The sequence below is a fragment of the Anopheles marshallii genome, chromosome 3 (genome assembly GCF_943734725.1).
Source record: "Anopheles marshallii chromosome 3, idAnoMarsDA_429_01, whole genome shotgun sequence".
NCBI classification, from domain to species: Eukaryota; Metazoa; Arthropoda; class Insecta; order Diptera; family Culicidae; genus Anopheles; species Anopheles marshallii.
Window position 1 is genome coordinate 71,788,581 of NC_071327.1, and position 21,832 is coordinate 71,810,412.

The 21,832-nt window shown below is 41.1% G+C and overlaps 2 protein-coding genes across 2 annotated transcripts in view; one reads left to right on the forward strand and one right to left on the reverse strand.

Annotated features, from left to right (window-relative positions):
- Positions 1-3,204, forward strand: part of LOC128711204 (dipeptidyl peptidase 4) — a 6,784-nt gene extending 3,580 nt beyond the window's left edge. The window contains exons 14-16 of the mRNA XM_053806070.1: positions 33-190; positions 285-490; positions 3,067-3,204. Of these exons, the coding sequence (XP_053662045.1) occupies positions 33-190; positions 285-490; positions 3,067-3,204 (502 nt within the window). The remainder of the gene's footprint in view (positions 1-32; positions 191-284; positions 491-3,066) is intronic.
- Positions 3,205-9,864: 6,660 nt separating this feature from the next.
- LOC128714792 (JNK-interacting protein 3) lies at positions 9,865-17,098 on the reverse strand. The gene is made up of 10 exons (XM_053809672.1): positions 17,021-17,098; positions 15,424-16,363; positions 14,861-14,878; positions 14,662-14,719; positions 13,250-14,595; positions 12,973-13,184; positions 12,333-12,901; positions 12,100-12,260; positions 11,806-12,036; positions 9,865-9,968 (listed from the first exon to the last, which is right to left on the reverse strand). Exons 1-10 carry the CDS (start codon positions 17,096-17,098, stop codon positions 9,865-9,867), a joined length of 3,717 nt encoding a protein of 1,238 aa, XP_053665647.1.
- Positions 17,099-21,832: the final 4,734 nt, after the last annotated feature.

Here is a 21,832-nt window from a genome sequence, read left to right on the forward strand (position 1 = left end):
TCTCTATTCCGTTTTGTTGCTCATTCGCACAGGTATCTACTGGACACGCTGAAATTTCTCGACGAAACCCGTGTCGGTGTGTGGGGCTGGGGTTATGGCGGATACGTCACCGCGATGATACTCGGCTCACAGCAGCACGTCTTCAAATGTGGCATCTCGGTATCGCCCATTACGGACTGGTTGTACTACAGTAAGTATTGAGTGTATGTGTGTGTGTGTGTGTGCTACATTCACCTACATTACTCATGCAAACGGTGGTTTTGTTGTTGTTTGCCCGCTTGCAGATTCCATATTTACCGAGCGCATACTCGGTGTGCCGGCCGAAAACTACAAAGCGTACGTCGAGGCGGACGCCACACAAAAGGGGCGCCAAATTCCGTCGTATTCGTACTTCCTCATACACGGTCTAGCCGATGTCACTGCACCGTACCAGCACGGTATACAGCTCGCACGTTCCCTCTCCGAGTCTGGGACGATATTTCGATATCTGGTAAGTGTATCCGCGCTTCCCCGTGGTGGGTGAAGGACGGCAGCGACCGGTGCCAACCACCGTTTGCTGGGCGCTAGATGGGGTATTGCTAAAAGGCGCCTACCGAAAACAATGACCTAAATGTGTAACATTAAGCAAAAAAAAATCCGCGCTTTCGTACGGCTAATAGACCAAATATTGACCGAGCTTCTGAGTGCAATCAAAACATGCTACATCATACGACTCTTCTTTGCGTAATGCGTGCGTTGACTGCTACGAAATTTAATTGCCTGGAAAGGACATCGTATAGTAATGCGCTCCCGAGTTCTGGTGCAGGTGAAAAACTACTGATTGCATAGATTTTTGTTATCCTTATGAACGCCTTAGCTCCAATACGTAAACAATGATAACATTAACAAACAAATACAAACAAGTTAGCGTTAGCTAGATGATTGGCCAAAACATTTTTCATTCACTATAGTACGATTAAACAAAAAAAAAATAGTTCGCTCTCAATATACGCTCACCAATGCAGCTGTTCGACTGATTACATTTAGTGTGCCCTACGTTTTTTTCGGTTATCATATAAGTTTTAGCTGTACATTTTTTTGTTTTCTTACCCTCCGGCCCCAACATAATCAAACACTATATTTCTTTATCTGCTTTACGAATTGCCACTTATTTTACGATTTCAAAATTGTATGCGTGTGTTTGAGCGTTTGGTTTTGTGATATTTTTCCCAATTCAGTAGTGACATTCCATATAGGTGGCATTATGTTTAGATTCTGTTCCTTCTTCGGTAGCAATCCGTTCGATTTTGATAGATTGTTTTTTTGTTAGTGCATATTTCGATTATGTTTGTTACGCTTCTCTTCGCTTCTCTAGTTTGAATGAGTTTGCCCTTTTAGCAAGTTATATTGTTTTCTTTTCTAGATTACCATATCCACCCGACACTTTGTTGTACGACGAAAAAGGATCTGTGATGCAAATTGTGATTAGTGTTTGGTTGCTCTTTTGGCAGAGCTTACTTGCGTTCGCTCATTAAAGGGAGCAGTGCATTCGAGGGAGCTTCGTTCACCTCACTTAAGCTTAATAGGTTCCTTTAATGGTCAAGGTATAGGCGATTGTCCAAGAAGCTTTAACGGATGTATAGGAACTTTTCCAACAATAATGATAATGAATTTCGAAAGAAAAAAAAAAGTTTTATTCTTTAATAATTCTCAAAATAGGCACATTCTGCATCAATACATGCTTGCCGAAAAGTTTAGTAAGCCGTGAAGCCGTTTTGACCTCTGTTGGGATGTCCTTGAGAGTTGTTTTGACATTCTTTTGGATATCTTCAATCGAGTCCCAGTCCTGTGAAACCAAGCAAGAACAGATCAAGGTTGTACAAGTTCATGATATAGAGGGTCTCTGCAACCATGCCGAGGTAAAAACGTGTCACATAGGGCAAAAAGGGTCAAGAGGACCTCAGTTTGACTGGGCGCCTCCATCGCACCCTGTTGGAAACACAAAAAAAATGTATGAGTAAAAATGGGGCAACTTTTATTCGTCGGATCAGTATTGAACTTTAACGATCATCAATAAATCTTTGTGGTCTTCGAATACGGTGCTTCCAAGCCCTGAAGGCGTCTTCGTGGGCCTCTGTTAGGATGTCCTGAAGGACTTTTTTGATGTTCATTTGGATATCATTAATCACGTCCCAGTTCCGTGGAAAGAAGAATGAAGCAATCAAGATCAGACAAATTAGAATCTGTGCAACTACACCGAGGTTAATACCATCCCCCAGATGTAGTCAGCCACATGAACCTTAGTTTGACTGGGCGCCTCCATCGCACCACGCTTAAAAATTCAAATAAAAATTCAAGTGCGGAAATGAAAGTTATTAGGGCTTGGAAATAGGCTCATCTTACATCAATAAATGTTCGTGGTCTTCCAATACTTCCCCCAATACCAGGTCCTGAAGGCGTCTTCGTGGGTCTCTGTTGGGATGTCCTTAAGGGTTGCTTTGACATTTTTTTACATCAACCGTGGAATCAATAAGAAGTCAGATGGAGACAATTTCAGGATGTAGAGAGGCTGTGGAACCTCCCCGTGGTGAACACAGGCTACGTAGCCGGCCATGAGTTACACGGTGTGACTGGGCGCCTCCATTGCACCGTGACGAAAACTCAAAGCCTCCTATCGATCTGAAAGCACTCAGCGCCTACTGGTGCGCGTCAAACTGTATTCCCAGAATCATCTGCCCCCCTGTAATTGTTTTTTTGTTTAATTCGTTTCTATCCTCGACAACAAAAGAGGCTAATTAAAAAAAACTATGCCAAACTACACTACCAGCGTACTCCGGATGAGCATGTTTTAATATTTATACTCAATTTAATGACACACGAACCACACACCATAGCCTAGTACTTTGTTGAATATTGTCCATTTCACAACAACAACAAAACTTAGTTTGATTATTTCGTTTTTCTTTTGCATCTTGTGCAGTCTTTAATTAACTTAGATTTTGCTCCCGTTAATGAGCCGCCTGTACAGTGCCGGGTCTAACAGTAATCGCATTATTTTTTTTTTCTTGTTCACCTTCTCCCTTCCAGAGCTACGCTGACGAAGGTCACGATCTGACCGGCGTAATTGAGCACGTGTACCGTTCGATGGAGGACTTCCTGCGGAACTGTCTGTCGCTCGATTCCGACGAGGACAAACCAAGCGAAGCTAACGTGCCCAATGAGTAAAGTGTGCACAGCTAGGGTGAACCAAAACCGAGAACAAAACAAAACCAAAAACGGGCAAAAAAAATTAATATAAATGTTGTGTGAGACTTGTTTCCACTCTGCGTTAGGTAACGAAATTGTTGTGTTTGTGTGGTATAGTTTAGTTGTACGCGCGCTAGCCGAATTTTTGCAAACAACAACAACAACAAAAGGAAAACTTTATTGCCTAATATTGCGACTTCGAATTGCCGTGTGTCTCTCGCACCGCATTAGTAGATGGACAGTACAGTAACTGATAGGTTCTAAATACATAGACATATCAGAGAAATATGGTAAAATAGTGCAGCAAAAAGAGCAACAAAACGAAGAAAACAAAAGACACACACGAAAGGCACGATTCTGGCAGAGTACATCACAGGAAAATGGTCAATAATACAAACAAAATGAAACGAAACGGCAAAGAAACATTATGCGGCGGTCAACGGAATACTCTATTTTACAGCAGTGGGCTGGTAGTGATGCTGGCGTTACGAACATCTAACTATAAAAGCAAATGGCAATCGAAGCGAATGATACTACTGTTCGAGGTATACACGTTTAAGGAGCTTTCGGAAGAGACAATGAAATGGACGCACATGCGTATTTGCGAAACAAAACAAAAAAGACATACAAACATACACACAACAACAACAAAAATATATAAACTGAAACTAAAGTCATCCAATGGCAAACTGGGTATATGCAGGAAGGTTAAATACATTTAAAAAAAAACAAACGGAAGGAAATAAAAGAGAGCGTGGAACGTGTGTGAGGTAAGGAATTACCAAAGAGAAGAAAAAAAAAGAGAAAAGCAAAGCAAAACAAAAATCAAATGAATTGATTAACGAAAACTGAAACAGTCCTATACTTACAATAACGAAACTGATGAGTGAGTTTTTTCGTCTCCTTTAAAACCGTCTATTTAAGTGTAAAATGGTAGCAAAATCAAAACAAAACAATCGAAATCGAAAACTAAAACAGCGAATCAAAACCAAACAAAAAAAAAAGCACATGGCACCACCACCAACAAAAAAGCAAAAACCATTGCAAAAACAGCAACAACATAAAAAAAAAACAATACAACAAAACAACACTTACAACCTTTAACATAGCGCTTAGTGTGTGCGCAGCCGTGCGCACAAAACTGTGTCTACAAATGAAGCGAAACGCCTAGGATTTAGTTACATTATTCTCGCTAAGTATAAAGATCGTATATGAACGCTTAAACAACCAGCCGCCACCGTGACCGGGTTTTGACGTTTTAGGTTATGATGCGTAACTCACAACTACATATTCGGAATCGGAACACTCAGTACGCAACACGCGTGGACAACAGCGCTCAACAAGCAAGAAGGACCTTCTCTTCCAGATTGTAACGCCCGGCTTAATTGGCGCGTGTGGTTGAAACAGGACCCGACACATTGTGGGCCCTTGCGGGCGATGACGCTGTGAGTGAGAAAGGCTCCCCGCCGACCCCGCGCCACATTCAACAGCTGCAATTAAGAACTCAGATGGTTAGAACGACGTGTAACACCGCAAACAAATGTAACAAAATGTACCGCTAACGTACACGCAATTAGGTGTGGTGGAGGTGTATAAGTGTGTGTGTGTATGTGTGTGGTGAATTTGGTAGACCGGCGTAGATGTGCGTTATGTTGTGAAAGGATGCTCGCCTCTGTGTGTGTGTGTGTGTGTGAGTGAGTGTGGGCATTAGGCAAACGCCAGGAGCGAGCAGATAGCGGTGGAACAAAGTCGAGAAATTTTCATAGTTATTTCACGTCATAGTTGTTAGAATTACAGAAGAGCAATCCAGCAATGAAAAACAATGAAACTAAACAAAAAAAAACACACACACAGAAGATAACAACGTTAAATAAGCAATTATGTCGAGGTGATGAGAGAAGGAAAGCAAACACTGCATAATGTGGCGCAATCATGAGGAAAATCCAGAAACCCTGGTGCCGCTTACCCCCCACGTGTAAAATATATTCATCGAAACGACTACTTCTAGTTTGTGCAGCATATAAAGTCATATAAGAAAAGTACGGTTTTCGTCCACCACAGGCTGCAAAAGGAATACAGATGCAAAACAGATATTTAAACAACACATGGCGATGGCGCGCCTCAATAGTTTAGGGTGACGGTACTGAAAAACGTTCCGTGTGGTGACAAACCGAGTGGCGTTGTCGCATTTGCTTACCATGGGCTCTGTTTGCGTTTGTGCCAACACGGTGCGAACGCCGGTATTGGTTTGGTTTTGTTCGTTACCGAAGGAAATGCCTCTCAAGAAGTCTTCGCAAAATTGTGCAACAAAAATTCTTCCTCGGTGCTTTCCGCGCAATTTTAATTGCTATACTTACTGGCACACTTGTGCCAGAGTCCAATTAGAAAGGGATACAAAAAAGCGGCATTTTATGCCGTATTGAGTTTGTTACTGTGCGTCTTCCTTATACTTGTGTGTGTGTGTGGGTGATTTTCTTTTTTTATTATGGTGTCGGAATTTTTGCTCGAATTGAAATTACAACGTGCAACGTGTTTTGGGTTAGTGTTACTTTAAGCTGAACGGCAATCCACGAGTACGATCACGAAGCTAGAGGTAGAACCGCTTCTCGATATACTAATAAACGGTGTGATTAAAAATTTCCACACAAACACATACACAAAAAAAAATGAAGGTAAAAAAACAGCAAACATCGCATGCGAATAAGTAGACATAAAACCGAAATGGAGGGTACATACATACAAACACGTACACTGAAACACAAATAGGAAAATTGAAAATAATTGTTGTGCCATTCTATTGTATAACATGAGTAACACAAACGCTAGAAATTTAAACACGAACAAAAGAAAGAAAGAAAAAACAATGAAACACACTTTAAATCGAAACACCGAAACAAAGAAAAACAAAGCGAAACACACTGCTCGATATTACAAAGCTAAAAGGAGAAAAAAGAAAGAGAGGAAGATAAAAAAAACACACAGAAAAAGGAATAAGATAATCATAATTTATGCTTCCCAGCAAGTTTTCATTACATAATGGTTGTGAAATTGAGAATAGAAGAAAATAAAAATCGTGGAATTAAAGCAGCAAAACCGGACAGCAAAATCTGACAAAAAAAAAGGAGAAAAAAAAAGATTCGCGTGAAGACGAAAATTCTGCAACAAAAATTACAACAAAAAAAAACAACAACAACAACTAATATTTGTAAATAAACGTTAATATATTTATAGTCCAAAGTGAAAAAAAAAAAACGGGGGAAGAAACAACTAAAACGAAGGAACCGCGGTGAAATGTGTTCGCTAAATAAATAGACAGTACGAATCGTCCATTTTCTTGTGTTTGCTTTCGTCCATGATGCACTTCTTTGTAATAAGGAATCGATGCGGTAAGTTTATAAGTTATGGAGACATTATTTATATTGTTATGTTTTGATTAAGTTTCTATATTTTCCCCGTTGTTGTATGTTGTGTTGTACTATCAGATGTAAGAAGCACATTCGTAACTACTACTTGTTTATTTTATAACGTGTCAGAACATTTAAGTCATGTAGTGTCACCATACACTATCAGCTCAGCTCCATAGACTCCTGTGTGAATATCTTCTTGTGCTGAACATATTCGGACAACTTAAATTAAATTAGACTTATCGAAAATCGAATAAATAAACATTTTTATTATCAAAATTCCAAGTATCTTTTGCTCTTTAACGACAAGGAACGAATCAAACATTGTCTTATCGATTTAGACAACTATGAACTATTATCCTCTCTTCCCGTTCATTGAAGTCCCCATCATGTGAAAACAAATGCTCCCGAATCAATCGGTTTTTTTTCGGAGGGGGAGGGGGGGGGGGGTGGTGGTTATGGATGCTTCTCGAGAGGCCCCTTGTGATACACTTCGGGGCCCCTCTAGCAGGGTTTAAGCGACGCTTTTCGGCACAATTCATACAGTTTTTCATTCATACATTGTTGGTTCAATTCCCAACCAAATGATGGCTAATGCTCGCATACTGACATCGCTTTATACCATCTCTCCCGGCGATGGGGATACCGCGTGCCAGGTTCCTTGATAAATTAACATCACCAACTGCGTTGATTTGGCCGCTTCCATCCATGTTGTCAGCTATCTACGGTTTCACTCCAGAACTGCATTCCTCACCGCTCAGTTTCACTTGAACTTCACCACCTCTATTGTTTAACTATCGGTACGAACTTCTAGTAGTCAATGCTTGACTACTAGATTGACCTTCTTCATCAAACGCAAATGAGCTGGAAAGAGCGTGCGAGCGACTCCAACTGTTTATACCGAATGACGCTGAAATTGCTCGTGCTAGTTGGGCGCTATTTCCCGCGGGATGTTTGACAACGCTACTTTGAATTTCAAAAATATGTTGTTACAACAGATTTGGAAAAAATATTATTGTTGATTATTCACGACACGAAAATACGTGTTATGAATTCAAATAATGTACAATACATTCATTCTCACGATAAGGACAAAAACAACCAAATTATCACGCCTTTCCAGTTCAACAATTTTTCAACCACTCTTCAAGCGAGATTGTCCGGTGTCATTTTAATTACGTTGTCACCCCATACATGCCTGGCCAATATGCGACATGACAATGATAAAGCTACAAAGATGAGTTCTAAAAGCTGTACATAACCTTTACCTATCATGGAAAGCATCAGATAGTTCGTCACGATCCGATGGGGTGGTAATGTCATTAGCCCGGACACCGAACAACCCAGGCCGGTATGTTTTTCAGACGCTTCTTGTGAACGTTTTCACCCGATAGTAAGCGATTAAAAAACTTTTTCAGTAGACGAACACCGCTAAATGGTTGAAGTGTAGCATAATGCACCTGATAATCAAATCAAGCAAAAAGAAAAGAACACGACTCAACAATACTTACCTATTGTTTAATGATTCTTTATTATTGTTTAATGCATTACTACAGATAACGTCACAAATAGCATTTGCAACCACCAAGAACTCTTTTTTGGCAACCACCTTCCAGGAGAACTCCACTTCGTTCGAATGCATTTCACACCGTTCCGTAATTAGGAATAAATAACTTAATTATTAATGCATTGGTTACTTGTATTTGCTGTTTTTTTCTGTTTTCAAATGGGTAGTTTTTACATTACAGATTTTATCGCTCAACTTTCGTCTTTCGGGTGTGGTACGCTAACAAAATTATGTACGCAATATTCGAACAAATTAAAACATAGCTTAGTAAGTGCAGCCGGCGTAGCAGCAAAGCTGTAAGAACTGCATCCTAAATAGCATGTTGCGGTTTAACTAACGTACGGTTTAATAGAAATTTGAATAATGGTTCCACTACAGTTGCAACTTGCAAAAACATTATCAACCGAAGAACTAAAACATTGTAACGTAAAAAGGTAATGTTCTACCTTGTAACGTCTTCCGCATACATATGCAAGTTTTAAAATTATCTAACTTTGCCTACGATCACTGTGTTGACTGTTTAAAGTGTTTAAAACCATATTTCCTAACTGATCGACTGTTGTTGGGACAGAACTTAATTAAACGAAACAATAAAAACAATCTTAAAAATATAACACCATTAAAATGACTACATTACACAGGTGAAAACGACTTATACCGGGAAACTTACTTTAGAAAATTAAATACAACTCATAGGATAACATTGTTAATATATACACAATTAAAACAAATGAGCTCACTTTTTTTATGAAAAGGGGAAAAGGGAAGTTGTTGAAATTGTATTAGCAACTATGCTAGTCTTCCTTTTGTATGTGTAGCACAAGCTTTGCGATCTTTTCTTGTAAGTCTGTGTATGCATCTGCTGTGGTTTTCATAATCGCCCCATCATTTAGCTCGCCATACCGCTACTACTACTGTTGTGATAAATATTAATGGTATTGTTACGCATAATACAAAATAACCATCGCACACAATTTTGCTCGTAATAATAGTATATGTGTATAGCGCTTGTCCGACTGTTGCAATGTGTCCTCCTTTCCGTAGTATCGATAGGGACACAAACGCTCTGTTAAACTTATTCTTTGGCGTGTTAGGGAAGGAAGGGACAGGGAGTTATTGGTTACCGTTCTGTTCTTTCACACTAACTTAGCTTCATGGTTTGCTAATACACAATTTGTAAAACGCCACAACAAATCCATTGCCGTAAAAACTTCCTCCCCAACATCTCCAGTGGTGTAGATGGATGTTTGACAGGGACTGGATTTAGATAGTACATAAAATGTTTGATTAAACAAATGTTACGCTTCAAATTTCGTCTATACGTTTGTGGGGAGGGTTGTTTAACTCTCTACAGTATTACTATTTTATGCAAAATGAACTGACACTACACAACGCGTTAAAAAGAACAACCGGCCACAGACCTGGAACAACACTAGGGGCAATACTTGTACCGTTCCTCTGACACGGCATCTATTAGTTGGATGATTTGTTGTATGTGTATGTGTGAGCTTTTGCTTGCCATCAGCATCATGCAGCAGCGGGTTTAGTGTATCTAGAGTACAAGAAGTAAGTAAATTTGTTCTCGCCTTCAGGGGTTATGCGTAGAGTTGTCTAAAGTAAAGCCATGATTATACTGAGTAAGCTTATCGTTTGCACCCGAAGTCCGACCTAACGATTGCTGACTTTCCACACGATAATGTAGCTCTTTTCATTGCGATTCTCTATGGTTTGGTTCGGTTCGAGTTCAACACTGGCCTCCATATCACCGTCACCTGGGAAGAAAAAAAAATGCGGGAAAGAAAGAGAATAAAATTGAAATACAAATTTTTATTTTTTAATTTACGCGCACACACAATGGGCAAACTTCACTTCACATTATATTACACAGAGATATCGAACAACAAACGTTCGACTAGATATGAAAGTTTGTTTTGAGATAAAAGCAACCATAATTTATTTAAATGTAACATGTTTTCTACAAAACCGATAATAGTACCAGAGATAGAGAAAAAGGGAAAGATATGTTAGAGCAAGTTGAAAAAAAAATCGATTTCAAAATCTATTACTATTGAAAATATACATTGAAGATATAGCACTAAAGAACCGATAATTCAAAACCATCAATTTTAAACTGACGCAACTGATCAATGAAAACAACATTTCACCTAATTTAAATCAATTTAATATTATGACTATTTTACAAAATATATTATCTTGTTCATAAAATGAAGTAACAATATTAATTTATTCAATTATTGGCCTTTTTTCACGGTTATAAATATCCATCTATTAAACAACAATACAATTTAAAACCAAATTCTACAATAAAACGCCATGATTACATAGCGTAAACTCCGAACGACTAGGCTCGTATAAAAAACACCCCATACCTTCCCAAGCATATATACAAACAGGGAGTACAAAAAACTAACCTTTTTAAAGCAAAAGCGCAAATATACAATATGATAAAGCAAACCCCAAGAGTAACTAACTTTACATCCTTCATAAACCCAGCATACACGATAACCGTAGATGTGTGAAAGGAACCGACAAAGCAGACAAGTAGAAAAAAAAACAATATCAAAAACGAATAAAAAACAAACTAAAAGCAACATACCTTTTGCAAATATGTTCGTGAATTATAGGGGGTGGATACTTGTGTTTTGTTTCGTAATTGGGGGGTTTTCTTGTGGACCGTTTTGTGGAACTGGTTCCCTTTTTTGTGTTTGGTTTTGATTTTCACTATACTTTCTTCTATGGAAGTTTTGCTAATTTTAGCTACAAACAGATAAATCATCATCATACGATGAACTAACACGCCAAACTAATAAGTGTGTTGCGGCATCGCATACATCTTCTACTATTTCTTCTAGAAGAGAGAAAGAAAAAAAGAGAGGGAAAAAAGAGAAAAAGGGAAGAAAGAACAATAATGTGACGGAGTGGAACTAAAGCGATACATTTGTATATCAATGTTTTACGAACATCTATAGGACACGGAATAAGGACTATTATTCAGCCTACGATAAGACGGCAAACTCAATTAGATTATTATGTATCATTCCAACAGAGACAGTTAAAATATAAATCAGAAATATTTTGAAAACACATTTTTTAAAGTATTATCCTCGCTGGCACTTAACGCTAAATGGTTGAAAAAGACAATTCATATATATATTATGTGTTGCCTTGCAGCAGACATATTTATGCGGTAAACAAATAACTATGCGGATTATGCATTTCCTCTGCACAGCATTAAATCATAATCGGTTGCGAATTATTGTACTCTTAAGAATAAAATAATAACGATTTTATGCAGGCACATGCAACTAGTAGCAAATTTGTCAGATATTAAATTAACTTACAATAGAACATTTAACATTATACGATTTCAAAGTGGTTCTATAGTCAATCAGAACAAACGTGCAGCGCATGCGATCGTCCGAACGTATTCATTTTCTATGTCTGGACAGCTTAACGTTAAATTTTTGACAAATTTGACAAAATAACAAGCATTTTAAAAACATTGTTTCTGCTTATTTATCTAAACCTATAAAGCATCAGCATAATCTGAAGTAGGTTAATAAAGCGGCACCTCCACACGGTACTTACCTAACCGAAAATCGATGTATCCTTCTCCACCGGATATAACCAGCATATCCTTCGACGTGGTCGGTAACCCCTGATTGGGTGGGTTCATCGGTACGGACACGAAAAACTTCACTGCGTCGCGGTGCCCATGGAACGAAAGTTGAGCATTGGCGAACCGCGGGGAGTACGGTGTGTTGGAAGCCCCGCTTGCATCAGTCAGTGGAACGGAAATCACTACACCGTTACCGGTTCCTAAAATTCGAGATATATGAGTAATCCAAATGGACAGAAGTCATTCACGAATCTAAAGCATACCTATCCACAGCCTGTTGCACGATACCAACAATGCGGTAATGCGTACAAAGGAAAATCCTAGCTTGCCAGTTCCCAGCATCTTCGACACGTAGGGATCAATGTCGATATCTTCCAGATGATCGTACGTTTCCGCCGAAAACAGCCTTAACGTGGAGTCCAATCTAATAAAGAAAGAAAAGTCGTTTAACACTTACCATCTACCACATGCGGTCCCTTCTCTCTGTCTGACTTACCTTATCGATACCCACACACCCAACCCCGTAGTTGCCATCTGCCGGATTTGACTTTCCTTGCGAGGATGCGCTTCGAACGATTTAAGAATGCACAGCGTGATTGGATCGATCACGTGGATCTTGTTGCGATGTGCGGCCCAAACCTTATCACCGACGATCGTTAAACAGCGCACGGAATATTTCGGCGAACCGAGCGTTAACAGATGGTAACTGTTGAGATCCCATTCGCCATTTACCTGTCGGCGAAATACGGCCAACGTACCGTTCGCGAGCGCTACGATAACACGCGATTCTACGTGCACGATCGATAGAACCGAGTCTGGTAGTTTAATTTTGTGCAAACACACGTTCCATCTTGCGACGGAACTGTGCACATAGAGCATACCATTCTGGGCACCCAGCCACATCGTCGGTCCGATCGAGGAAATGGATTCCTCGATCGCAGCCGCCGACTGCTGTTGCCTGCTGGGCGAGGAGGTCGTCTCACCGATCGTATTATCATTACCATCCACCGCAATCGCAATTTCTTTTGTGTCCAGGTTGATATTATCCGAGGTTTCATCAGAGGGCTACACAAAAAATGGAATACATTAGAATCAAATCGAACCGAAACGATCATGCAAACAGCAATAACCATTACCTTACTGTTATGATTAAGATCACGGTCGTTACTAACTTCGGTAGCTTGTTCCGGTCCTGTGTCCGAAGGTGGTACCACTTCTTGTGCTTGCTCTGTAACTTTGCCCTCATCTGTCGATGTAGTTGCAGAATCGACGTGTGTGCGTACGACCCTTTCATACGCAACCTTGCCGATATCATCAGGAGATTCACCGGGTTTTTCAAGCATTTTACCTACAGGGAAATATGTGAATCAATTATAATCGATTCTATACCACTCGATAGTCTGATAAGCTTACCCGATTTGGTAACTTCGCTGTTTTCCAACATTGCGTAGTCCATTTCCAGAGCGCCACGAACCGTACATATGCACAGCAAGTGGTTCTGACACACCGGAAATGAGTCCAACACTTCGGAAGGATTTTTAGCATCAATCACCGTAACCGTGCTGGCAGAATGGGTGCTGGTACAGATCCACACGTACGAACTTAGCTCACTGTCCGCATCGAGCGAAGTTGGACCACCGAGTGCGAGCAGTTTCCTTTCTAACAGTTCACCCAAATCTTTCGGTTCTACCGTAGCTTCGTCGGCGGTAAGTTCGGTAATCTGTGCACCGCCACCGGTTGTGTCTTTCGCATAAAATATGCTAGCCGCACCCACAATACAGCCACCGTCCTTCGTGTAACCGCCCTGCAGATTAACGCCACTGGCACACCACACCTTCATATGCGGACTAGCTTCAGCCAACGGGCGACAGTATACGGGAACCGGTACTGGCACTCCACTGCCTGTAGGACGTCCAATACCCCCGATACCACCGCCACCAACACCGCCGTTCGCGCCCGTAGCGTTCGCCGGCTTTAGACTAGGTAAACTCCAACCGTACGCTTGCAGCCGACCATCCTCCTTCTGCACGTGTGCCCTCACCTGCCGGTACTGGTCCCGGCGCCGTTGCATCGCACGCTCCGATTGCGTTAGTTCCGGTTCCTTCGATAGCACCAGTATGTTGCTTGCATGGCCACTGCGTAGGAGGGCAGTCGAGGTGCCGGCACCTACTAAACCACCGATACTGCCTCCACCACCACTACCACCGCTACTATTGCCTGCCCCAATGAGCATTCGTCCCTCGGGCATGGCAGGCAGCAGCGAGGCGGCACCGTGCGATTGCGCACTTACGCCACCGTACCGCTGATGAAGTCGCCCGGGGGACTCATTCGTTGGCCTATCGTTGGAGCTAAAGAGATTACTAAAAAACTTCCATATGCCTTGCTTTGATTTCTTATCCAGGGTTTCGACCCGCGAGGCACGCATCATCTCCGTCCAGCGTACCGCATCCTGCAGCTCCATGAACCGCTCCTTGTACTGGTTGCGTTCCATCAGAACGCGCGCCATCTCGACGCGGGTAAAGCGTTTGCGCTGCGCCATCGGCACATCACCTTCTTCCTCTTGGTCGGTTGCTGATGATGATGCCTGCTTTACTTGAGCTTTCGTTTTCTTCAGTTCCTCTTCTAGCTCGGTAACCTTTGCCTTCAGTTTGTTGCGTGCCAATATTACCGCATTTAGCTCTTCTCTGAGAATTTCGATTTCACCCGTCAGTTCATCCACTTTCACTATTAGATCGTCCTTCACGATGTTCAGTGCATTTCTAGTGGAAATAGATGAGAATGGTTTTGTTATTATGGCATCAATGTGAACGATTTACAATACTCACTTGGTCGCTAACAGCTCGTTGTTTTCCATGATCAAATTTTCAACCTCTTTGCCCATGCCTTAAAGGATAATAAAAGAAAGAATGACGTTTAATAAAACGAATCAACAAAAAACTTCCAACGAAAACGATTTAACTAAGTTTTAGTACTATGTAACATAAACAAAACTACGTTAGAAAAGGTGCAATCTGCGGTACTTACCGAAGAAGTTATCGTTAGCTGCAAGGTAGAAGAAAAGCGTATGGAAGAAAAGGAGCAATTAGTAGAGAGAAGCGTTAAGAGTGTTTTGCGACATGCCATACGCATGAACGATGGTGTGCGCATGTAATCGTAATCAGATCATGTAAACGATAACTAATGATTGATGAAAAACAAGAAATATACCATAAATTAATCGTATTGCATGATCATGCTATAATGTATTGTAATTAAAACATAATGTTAATTTAAAAAAATAGTTAAGATGATTGTTTCTTAAATGTTTGTTATTATCTGAACATGTGCCATGATTCGCCATTAAAAAGATCTTAATAATTTAAAATTCTAAATTATTTTTTTGCGAAAAAGAATCGTTAAAAACCACACTGTTTAATACAACGAAGTTGATGGTCAGTGAACATGGACAATATATAGTAATGAATCTGTAGCAACCCGTGCTAGAGGTAGTAATGGCTTGGTTGAAAATTTGTGCCCATAATGTAGCACATGTTTATGATGAAAAGTACATCACGCTTCCATGCAAACCCTCATTAGAACCCGCATACCTGACGATGCATAATCTCCTGGATGTACCCAGGCACCGGTAATTTCGTTTTCTTCGCTCTCCAAATTGTCATCCTGGAACGACAGCTCCTGATAGAGTGTGTTGGCTGAACGTTGCTCCTTCTTTGTGGTTGTTTTGCCCGATACACCACCAGTGGTCGGACTCTGGAGCACCTTCGCGGTTGAGCTCGTTGCCATACCATCTCCCGGCGTTGTCGTTGCCGAATCAACTTCTTCCACCTTTTCGGTGGCTTTCGTTTCGATTTCATTCTGCAGTGACGGTGGTCCCGAATCCGGCCCACTGTCTTCCTCGCTGCATAACGTTTCCGTATCGAGCATGGTGGAATTTTCCAGAGAAGCAAACCCGTACGAAACGGGACCCGTGGAGCGCATCATGGGCATTAAACGGGAACGCGAAACATCCAACCGTTCGGAGGCCGATCCAGCCTGCGAATGCGTTGAATTACCCATCATCAGCTTCGTACGTTCCATGTAGTCAACGTGGGTTTTGAACAGCTCCGTGTACCGTTCGTGTAGCTTGCTGTATTCTTTCTTCAGTTCCGATTCACGCTCCTCGAGCCTGCTTGCATGGTCCATACTGTTTTTGTGCTTTAGCTCCAGCATGCGCACGATACTTTCCAACGACTCGAGACGGCTGGCCAGCTCTTTGTTCTCCTGCTCGGCCAGATCTTCCGTCTCGAGCAGCTTCTGTTCGGACTGTTTGCGGGCATTCTTCTCACGCTCGTACTGTGTCACGAGTTGCTCGTTGTCCTCTCGGAGCAGTTCCAGTTCTACATCTTGTTCCTGATTCGTTTGGTAAGCTGAATCGAGACATTCGAGGACGTTCACCAGCAGGGGCATGAGTGTTTTGACGACGTCCTCATCGTACCGTTGAATCATACGTTCGAACTCCTGATAAATGCTCCCGGCCAGAGATTGCACCTGTAACAAACAAAACGTAAACAAAGATTAGTGTTCATCCGGAAAAAATTGCAATCTGCTAGTGCTGGACGGCGAGTGAAGGACCGGATGGTGCACATTGTTTCATTTCTCTTGCAGTTGTAAACATTACAAGTAAACGATAGGGCAATATGCTTATTACATAAAATTAATTTTGCACTCCATATTGTACACTACGTTAGGGAGTTTTTACGAAGGCTTATCCGTTCTGAAAGACTGATTTAAAGTTATTTACGGACGTCATTGCGCGTCTAAAACAACGGAAACGACGTCGGTGTCCAATTACAATCTTTATTCATTCGGTCCACAAGTACGGTGCCAGATTGCAACGAAAATTCAACCGACCGGGCATATCCACGGTGCAGCTAATTAGATTTAGACTCTATGCTTTCCCATAGACATTGCGCCAAGTGGAACTGCTGGACACCCAAAACCGGAACGCATAATCGGTCATTCTCATTTGTCAGCGAGGGCGGCGACTGTGCTTTGGTTGTGTGTACACTGGGAAACTGATAACACAGAAGCCTTTGGGGTGGGTCGACGACGGTACAGGGGGTACTGCTATAGCAACGCACGGTGTGCATACGATTTTGGCAGCACCGTCTAGTTCTTTTCGTTGTTTCCTTGGTTTTATCTTACCTTTTCTGACATCACCATTGCGGAGTCTTCGTGCGTGCCATACACGACCTCCGACGATTCGCCCGGATTGTTCTCCATCCTTGCTTGCGTTATGCCACTTTTGCCACTTGCCCTTGCCCCCCTTAGCTACTGCGCCAAGTATAAACACCACAAAAGATTGGGCACGATGATTACGCACAGAACTGCATCCTTAATGAGTGAAACATGATGGGAAATTTGATGCGGGAATCGATCGCTGTTGCCCGACCAGTTCCGTGATGGATTGCGTCGCCTTGGTCATTTTTGTCGTCACAAACGAAGCCACAATTATACCCAACTAGCCATGCACGGCTGCAGCTCCCATACACTAATTCTAGGAACAAAGCTTCAAGCAAAATGCGAACAAAATCATACGCATAGCAAATGTGTGACGCAGTCGCGAACTGAATACAAAGGAAACGGGGAGATCTTTACGGACGGATAGAAACAACTTAATCACACTTCCCAATGCTAACAGAATTAAACGATACAAGCACGACAATTCGACACACGCAGATTTTATTCCGTAATTCGTTTTTCGTTTTCACAACACCCTCGTTATTATCATCGTCATCCTTGAAGAAAACACACACGCACACAAACATACACACGTATCGTGAAATGACATGTGTGGAATTTTTATTGACAGCCAAAACTGACACCTGTCAGCATATTTTGACCATGGTGGCAATAATTCTTGGCCCATAGTTATTGGTGGAAATTCTGTGTGTAAAAAATACAAACATGTATTTGTTGATTGATTTTATTGTAAATACTCGTAATAATTATGTACAACATTTCTAAACAAAGTCAACAACAATTGCGATTCGATGTTATGGACTGGAATTGGTCTATGAAAAGTACGCTAAATTGGAAATCCCATAGTGCATTTGAAACATGTATGTGCCCATAGTTGAGAGGCAGGAATCATGGCGCGAAAAATTGGTAGGTAATTTAACTGCATTTTAAAAAGATTATAACACGTTCGGAAATTTTAGAGTATGAATTCTGAGTTTTCACATTTTATACTAATCGTTTGTATACATAAAATAGATACGACAGTTATCTTCTATTTCTCAGCAAAACGTGACCAAACACGTGTACGATATTGGAATACTGATTTGGAAGGATTTGACTGAGTTTGCACAAATCGATAGGGAATGCAATAAAAAGAGACTTTCGTTGTGTTTTATTATTGAACATCTTCCTCACACTCTGTGGTAGAATTTACAGTTTTTGAATAACAAAAGCGAAAAAATAATAGTACTTTAAAGCATTATCGGAATCGTTGGTTGCACAATTAATGTAGCAGCCAAAAAATTGTGCATCTGATCAAAATTCAAGCAAGTTTGTGCCAGCAAATGCACCCGCTCGTCACTGGTCCGTTCGCGTAGACGTATACACTGGACGGTGGTTAAAATGAACTGAATGGCAACATGAAACGGTAACAGCCACCAGCTGGATATTTGATGCGATCCGAAATCTACCCCAACATTGTAGATAACTTGCTTCCGTAGAGATGGAAGACGACGTTTTCCACCCTATCACTCCCGTGTGCATTATGGCAACCGGCTTCTTTTCCAACTCTTGCATCGTGCTGTCGATGGTGGTTCATTCGACGGAGCTGTACAAATGTTCGGCGGTTCATTCAACATGGCCCCGTCGCGGCACGCTCGATTAGTGGGCGTTCCCTTCGATGCGCTGCCGGAAAAGTCGACAAAAAACGCTTGCTTTGTTTTCGATTTGTTTTCCAGCACTCGGATCAAATTGCGAGCATCTCCGTGAGCTTGACGATCGAATGTTCGATCACGACGATCCTGTAACTGAACCACGCAACTGCCGTCTTATGTGCTCCATTTACTTCCCCTCATTCCGGACTACAACGGTCGTCCGGTCGGAGAAAATGCGTTCAATTTCATCTGCTTTTTTGTGCCCGGCCGCGCGCATCCTCATTTGTATGAGCGAAACCGAGTGCTCGTGCACAAGGACGGACGAAACAATTGGAATGGATTTTGAATGACCGAGAAAATGGGTTTTATGTAATGTTTTTCCTCCGTGCAGTACGTGCCGCTTCCTCCTCCACTCCATCGGCCACTTCATGTCATTTGTTAGTGCTTTCGCATGCTCGGAACATCGTTGCCAAACGATAAAGTCGCATATGAAGCGCGTATATTGTCGATTAGCAGTTATTAGGGTTCTCGGAACTCGACGCCGGAAGTAAGGGGTTGTTGTGGTGGTTTTTATGATGGCTTCCCAACTCGGGGGCTTACATGGAGTTTGTAACAGGCGCTTGATTAAGATACAGACTGTTTGCTGCTACACACGGTGAGCGAAACGCGCGAGCGGTGTGAGTAATTGGAAATAATCAAGTTTCGATACTTCGCAGCAATGGTACGAACAATTTGAGTTTAATGAGCGGATGCAATGGATAACAACAATTACCGTTTACTGCGAGGAAGTTTCTATCAGATTAATTACAATAATTCCGTCACAAACTGCGATTAAACTTAATTTCGGGACTACAAAAATCTGCAATCAGTTATAAGATGATTTCCAACAAATAGAATTAATCTGCTTGGTAGGAGAAGTAGTCAAGGTACTTCTAGTGTTTCATCAAATTATTTTTCATAAGATGGTATAATAAAAAAATATCAAAGCTTGATGTATTGCTGAACATAGGAAACACATAAAAGTTGAAAAATTTTACAAAACATTACATAAGTTACCCTCAAACCAAAAACTCAAACAAATCAAAATTCAAGAGATTTCTGCTGGAATTTAGTATTGATATTTTGATAGTTAAGAATACAACAGAGGGTAAATAGGTGGTAAATGTGTTGAATGTAATACACAATTATAATACACAAATGTTGGTACTCCTTTTGGAATCTTAAACACTAGGAAGTCTTGGCCTACCGTTACAGACTTTTCTTGAACCAAATTACCCTTAGAGAAAGCAGTAGCGAAACTTAAATGTAAATTGAAATTGAACCACAAATCTCTGGCGTTACCGTCACGAATAATTCGGTATATGCAATGGTCCCATACAAAAAGTAGTAGTAAACTAAATAGGTTTTTGAAAATAGTTAAGAATAAGCAATAAAATCATTGTAAATCATTTTTTTACAATTGCTAGATTTACCATCAAACTGCCAGAATAAACCATGAATCAAGATAAAGTTGTTATTGAACATTGATTATTTTACAAATCTTAATGCACATTTTAAGCTTTAATGTATCCGTTTTATTTATTTAACACTAGCAAAGACCGATGAAATTTAAAACGAGTATGTATTATGATTTTTATTTATTTGAAGAGATGACTCTGATTTGAAGAGAACTTTTATGATATAGCAAAGCCTAACTTCCTATCAACTTCCTTACAGACAATTGAGACCATAACGTAAAGTTTATCATCATTTAACACTTGACATAAATTTTGTTACAATTTCTAAAATAATCCGAATTTAATTCCATTTTCCGAGGATATTTCGATTTAAAGGTGTTATCATCTATAATTAACAAAAAATATGTTCCAGTAACAATAAAACTGCTGAACAGAAATTAAACTATGTTTTATGTATCATTTAACGCTACTTATGGCAATTTTTGTATTACAACTGGTACAAAATCATTAATACTAAATTCGAAGCTAGTAGTTATAGCAATTACTGTGATGAAAGTAATGGTAACTTCCTCGCAGTAAACGGTAATTGTTGTTATCAATTGCATCCGCTCATTAAACTCAAATTGTTCGTACCATTGCTGCGAAGTATCGAAACTTGATTATTTCCAATTACTCACACCGCTCGCGCGTTTCGCTCACCGTGTGTAGCAGCAAACAGTCTGTATCTTAATCAAGCGCCTGTTACAAACTCCATGTAAGCCCCCGAGTCGGGAAGCCATCATAAAAACCACCACAACAACCCCTTACTTCCGGCGTCGAGTTCCGAGAACCCTAATAACTGCTAATCGACAATATACGCGCTTCATATGCGACTTTATCGTTTGGCAACGATGTTCCGAGCATGCGAAAGCACTAACAAATGACATGAAGTGGCCGATGGAGTGGAGGAGGAAGCGGCACGTACTGCACGGAGGAAAAACATTACATAAAACCCATTTTCTCGGTCATTCAAAATCCATTCCAATTGTTTCGTCCGTCCTTGTGCACGAGCACTCGGTTTCGCTCATACAAATGAGGATGCGCGCGGCCGGGCACAAAAAAGCAGATGAAATTGAACGCATTTTCTCCGACCGGACGACCGTTGTAGTCCGGAATGAGGGGAAGTAAATGGAGCACATAAGACGGCAGTTGCGTGGTTCAGTTACAGGATCGTCGTGATCGAACATTCGATCGTCAAGCTCACGGAGATGCTCGCAATTTGATCCGAGTGCTGGAAAACAAATCGAAAACAAAGCAAGCGTTTTTTGTCGACTTTTCCGGCAGCGCATCGAAGGGAACGCCCACTAATCGAGCGTGCCGCGACGGGGCCATGTTGAATGAACCGCCGAACATTTGTACAGCTCCGTCGAATGAACCACCATCGACAGCACGATGCAAGGGTTGGAAAAGAAGCCGGTTGCCATAATGCACACGGGAGTGATAGGGTGGAAAACGTCGTCTTCCATCTCTACGGAAGCAAGTTATCTACAATGTTGGGGTAGATTTCGGATCGCATCAAATATCCAGCTCGTGGCTGTTACCGTTTCATGTTGCCATTCAGTTCATTTTAACCACCGACCAGTGTATACGTCTACGCGAACAGTCCAGTGACGAGCGGGTGCATTTGC